General features: G+C 35.1%; 1 protein-coding gene across 4 annotated transcripts in view; it reads left to right on the top strand.

Moving 5' to 3' along the window:
• The first annotated feature begins 484 nt into the window (after positions 1-484).
• Positions 485-5,422, top strand: part of KIAA0586 (KIAA0586 ortholog) — a 140,137-nt gene continuing 135,199 nt past the window's right edge. For all 4 annotated transcript variants that reach the window (XM_040226337.1, XM_040226336.1, XM_040226334.1 and 1 more), the window contains exons 1-4: positions 485-625; positions 1,119-1,400; positions 2,290-2,360; positions 4,767-4,836. In XM_040226337.1, coding sequence (XP_040082271.1) covers positions 1,145-1,400; positions 2,290-2,360; positions 4,767-4,836 — 397 coding nt within the window. In that variant the 5' untranslated portion in view covers positions 485-625; positions 1,119-1,144. The remainder of the gene's footprint in view (positions 626-1,118; positions 1,401-2,289; positions 2,361-4,766; positions 4,837-5,422) is intronic.

The following is a 5,422-nucleotide window of genomic DNA, read 5'->3' as shown; positions in this document are numbered from 1 at the left end:
ATACCCTTCGCCGCCGATTCGTTATAATGTCAGAAACGCTAAAGGAAAGAGTAGGTATCATAAATGAATTTTTAAGTACCATGACAATTATTTTTTTACTCTCTTCTTAGACAAAATTCTATACTTCTGACTTTCTCGCCAATATCAACTCGAATCTGTCGAAGCTTTTTGTAAAACTAATTTACTTAATCCCGCGTCCCTAACGGTCTCCAAGACCATTACTGTAAACAGTCCCTAATAACAAGAATGGTGTATAACCAGTTCTTCAGGTCCTGGATGAGACTCGGGTGTTATTCAGTGTTTTAAGTCTTGTGGGGCAATGTACTACTGCCTTTAATAAAACAAAACTTTCACACCCGTTTTAAGTGTTTCACGCTGGCAGTTTGTTTCCACCCGGAGAGTGATGGAGAAGCACCCGACAGTGTTTAGCTTTTTGGTTGGAGGATTTGGACGATTTCATGGCGCGCATGCGTGTTGTGTTTGAAGGGCGGGTTTAAAGGGAAGTAGGTGTTGATCAGCGGGCAACTGAACTTGTTGTCGGATTAGACCTGTGATTCCGCAGATACCGGGCTTTCGGGAGACATGGAAGGGTGAATTTAGGTGTCTGATGATTGCTTCTGAAGGGGTGTTGCTTCTGAAGGGGTGTGTAAGACTCGTTGGTTAAAGGAAGCTATTAAGCTTCTTATGTAGGTGATTTGGGGGGAAAAAAAGTAGCATTTCGTTTTGCCTGCTTGCCTCCCTCTCAAATTTTAACTCGCATCCGCATCTGGTTTTCTTTGTACTGCCTTCTCTCCGGGAGTACTCTACGGGAGTGCTCTGTGTTATTTTTATTATTACTTATGTGGCCGTTCTCTTGTCCTCCTCACTTTGAGATTTGTTGGCGTGGTGCATTAATAGACTGAATGGAATTAATGGGTAAATACGGGATTGATGGGTAAATCAGTCCTCGGTCAAATACCAAATTGAAATTTCTAGCTTTGCGGCTAGTCTGTTTAGGCATTGTTTTATGTAAAATTTGATGATTGCATGTTTCAAAATCACGTGAAATTCACGTTTTCTTTATCATACTCCTCCCTCATTTTTCCTCCCCTACCCCTGGCCCCCCTAAATCCTCATAGCGGTGAAAATTTTGTTCTGAAGTTTTATGGACCCAGAAGAAAATTCTGTTCAGAACTGTGAGACTAGGTTTGTTACCAGTAATATGAAAGGCTCAGAGTTTTGCCTGGAAAAGAAAAAAAAGGTTAAAGTACCAGCGAGGAGACTTCGTGAGATAGTTTCTCCAAATCAAGGAGATAATTTGGCTTTGCTGAAAGATGAATTGTCCCGTGTTCCTCCAGCATTGTCTGCAAATAAACGTCTTCCTGTTAGAACTGGGAAGAGCTTGAATGGAACGTTATGTGGTATGTGATTCCAAATAGTTTCAACCAGTTTTCGATTTTGTAAATCTTTAGTCTTTATTTTCATTTCGTTTTGTGTGTGTGTGTTTCAAAACCTAGAGGATTTTTAATGTTTAAATTCCTAAATACAAGATATTTCTCACTTGTACAGTCGTTAGAAGAGTGACCCCTTTTCCTGGGAAAATGGCCAGGCAGGAACAGTCTACATCGAATCATATTCAATAGATGGAATGAATAAAACATTTCGTTTTTTTTTTCTTTGCGTGTTTTTTTGGCACACTATTCTTGTTCATATCTGTGATGGACGCACTTAATTAGTGTGATGTGCTTTTCACCAGTAGGGCTGGCTTTTTACCTTCTGTTTGGATAATGCTGTACAGTTTGGAATTGTAGAAAAGCACAATTTCTGCCTTTTGATGGCATCCGTAATCCAGTTCACTTAGCTTGTCTGATTACCCACTTCACTGGTAATCAGATTAATGAATGTAAGTGCGAAAAAGAATAAAGTAGTTTTTATAGTGCTGCTTTTGGCAGTTTCAGCATAACCTAGGCCTGCTGTTTAATTAGGCTTTTATATCATGTGCGTGTTTTCTTCCTGGCAAGTGATTGCACACATAGTTTGTCCTAATTCAATAGTGTAACTCGTTGTATAACTTTTTATACTTGTCTTATTGGATTGTCAGTTCTGAGCCCTTACTTTCCAAAATATCAGATGTGAAAAGCTTCATCCGTATATATATATGTACATTTTAAGCTTTTTGCATGAAGATTGGCTTCCAGTTTAGGTCTTGCATTAATATGGAATTTATAGTTCTTAAATTAAGCTTATACAGTTTCTAAAGAAAACATTCTAATTTAAAACTCACTAAAATTGATTCTTTTATTTTGTTAGGTTCATCAGATTTAATTTCTGCCAGAAATTATCAGCAGCCTCCAGTAGAAAATCCTACTGTGTCAGAAAGTGTAAGCAAAAGAATTCTTAATTACGTTCATGTTAAAATTTTAAGTATTGTCAAGTAAGGCTTTTTAAAATTTAGATTAGCGATAGGCCTTGTTTTTAATTAAAGTTCACTTACCAAAGACATATTTTTACAAACTGCTAGGTAAAGGTAAAGGAGCTGTAACAACAGAATTTTTAAAAAGTGAAGTGTGAATTTATTCTAACTATTCTGAAGCCTTTTGTGTGCTTTTTTTTTTTTTGAGAGGTATTTAAAAGCTAATAACATGAAATTCTCATCTTAATGTCATTTGTTACTTATAATGCTGAAAATATTTGTTTATAAATATGTTTGGTCACACAATTAGACTTTGACCACTTATCATAATATTGACTATATATTGTGAATTTAACAAGTAAACTAAAACAGGTATTGCAGCTATTTACTTATGAATTTTGTCAACAGTTCATCATAAAAAGGTATAATTTTGTGCTGTACTTGGTCTCTGAATAAATGCCTAGCCTTTGGGTTGATGTTTTTTCTTTTTTGAGGAGGCTTTATTTAAAGATTAATGGTATTTTAATTCTGTAATTTCTCAAATGTATGGATATGTTATTATTGTATAATTGAACATAAGAGGGTGATCTTTGGAAGATCATCAGGCAGGATTCCATTAGATTTAATATGGGCTAACAGTTTGTTTTGTGTAGATTTGTCTAATATAAAATATACCTGCAGAGCAAACCTAGTTCTTCATCATCTTACCATGATCACAAACTGCAGCCTTTTTGCATTACATTTTTATTTCATAAATAAGGGCTAAGATTAATATTCTCTATTGACTTGACCATGCTATTTTAAAGAGAAAATGAAAGAAGTTTGTGTCCAATGTGCTCATATTTAGATTTATTCCTCTTCATACTTGTTTCTTTCTACTACTGGAAGATAAGAGTTACTTTTTCCTATTATAAGGAGCAAATCCTTATACATGTGCAGAAAGAAAACAAAACCTTAAAATCACTATAGAAAATTCAAAAAGAAGGAAAAAAGAAGTTTCACAATTACATGAAAGCAAGTACTGTTAACATTTTGAGTTTTTTTCTATGTATATGTATATTTTATGAAATGGGACTGTTTTATAACTAAGTAATATTGAAGTTATTGTTGCATGTCATTGATTTTTTTTCTTAGGAGCTTTTAATAAATTCACAGAATTTCAGTGTATGTATGTACCATAGTTTATATGTTCATATTCTTATTATTTGACATTGAGGTTTTTTCCACCAAAATTTTTATAATATGTACAACCAGGTGATGAACATCCTGGTTTGTATCTGAGCTCACTTTCTTACATTAATTTCTAGGTAAATTATTACCTAAAAGAATATGCACAGTTTTTGTAATATTTCTAAATTGCCTCTAGAAAAACTGTATCAATATGTATTCTCCAGCAAGGTCATGAGTAGAATTAGTGGATTTCTCTCCATCTTCATTTATATGAAGCATTAATATTAAGCAAACAAACATAAGGTTTGCTGTTTTGATAGGTGAAAAGGGCATCGCATTGTTTGATTTTGTATTTCTTTTATTATTAGTGAAGGGGAATTTTTTTTCATTTATATTGCCACCTGTATCTATTCTCTTGTGAATACATATTTATGTGCTGTGCTTTTTCATACTGTTTTGTGGGAAGTCTTTGATTTCCCAGATGCGTTCCATGTATTGTTAGTCTCATTGGCTATTTTTAGGAATTGAACACCTATTATCAGCAGATAGCTTGTATCCATTTTCTTTTACTATTTTTTATTTTCTATTTAATGATTTGGCAGGGGGAAAAATGTGTGCCTTAGGAAGGTGAAGCAATGTTAAATGAACCAAGTACTTAAAATGTCATGGTGTCCTAGCAGTGAATAGAATCTTAGAACTGAAGTCCTGGGGTACACATGTGAGCAGAAATCTGTTTGGCAGTAGTTGTCATGTCTATAGAGAAGTCTTCTGAGACTACGTTATAGCTCAGTGACAAAGAATACTGTGAAAATTAATTTCTGATGTAGTGCCGTGCATTGGACATCCTTATAAACTACATTTGTCTCACAGTGAATCATATTTTTATGTTTAACTGTTGCCGTTGAAATGTTATATGGGTTGCTCTCCTGAAAGTGGCAAATTGGGATTTGAATCTGAATTTCAGGACCACACTTGCTTGTTCATTTTCCGATTCATTCACTTGTCTGACAGCTCATTACTCATTCAACACATCTTTGAGTAGCTTCAGGGTACCTAAGCATGGTAGTGCTGGAATTAAGTGTATAAACAAATAGTTGTGTCCTCCCAGGACACAATAGTCACATAAGATAGTAAATGGTACTTAATAAATAATGAATCATAAAGTAGATTTATGCCTTTCATTTCTTCCTTTCATATCCTGAAGGATTTTTCTAAAGATGCTGAAGTGCAAGTGTTGCCTTTGAATAAAATGGAAGAGAACAACAGACAAAAAGGTAAAAGGATAGATTTATAATTTTTTTGGTAAAATACCCATAATGTAAAATTTACCATTTTTACCATTTTTAAGTGGCATTAGGTATATTCATGTTGTGCAGCTATCACCACCGTCCCATCTCCAGAACTTTTCATCTTCGCCAATCAAAACTCTGTTCTCATTATATACTAACTCTGTTCCCCTTCCCACCATTCTGCTTCCTGTCGCTATATGTTCCATTATATCTCCATATGTGTGGAATCATATATAGTGTTTTGTCCTTTGGTGACTGGTTTATTTCACTTAGCATGTCTTCATGGTTCATTTATGTTGTAATATGTAAGAATTTGGGCTTCCAAGGTGGTGCGGGTGGTAAAGAACCTGTCTGCTAGTACAGGAGACATAAGATATGTGGGTTTGATCCCTGGGTCAGGAAGATCCCCTGAAAAAGGGCATGGCAACCCACTCCGGTATTCTTGCCTGGAGAATCCCATGGACGGAGGAGCCTGGTGGGCTATAGTCCATAGGGTCTCAAAGAGTCAGACACAATTGAAGTGACTTAGCACATTTGTAAGAATTTCTTTGGTAAGGATAGAATTTTAGAG

This window comes from Oryx dammah, unplaced genomic scaffold (assembly GCF_014754425.2).
Source record: "Oryx dammah isolate SB20612 unplaced genomic scaffold, SCBI_Odam_1.1 HiC_scaffold_26, whole genome shotgun sequence".
In the NCBI taxonomy this organism is placed as follows: domain Eukaryota; kingdom Metazoa; phylum Chordata; class Mammalia; order Artiodactyla; family Bovidae; genus Oryx; species Oryx dammah.
Note: the sequence above shows the minus strand (reverse complement) of the source record. Positions and strands in the feature narration are given on the sequence as shown.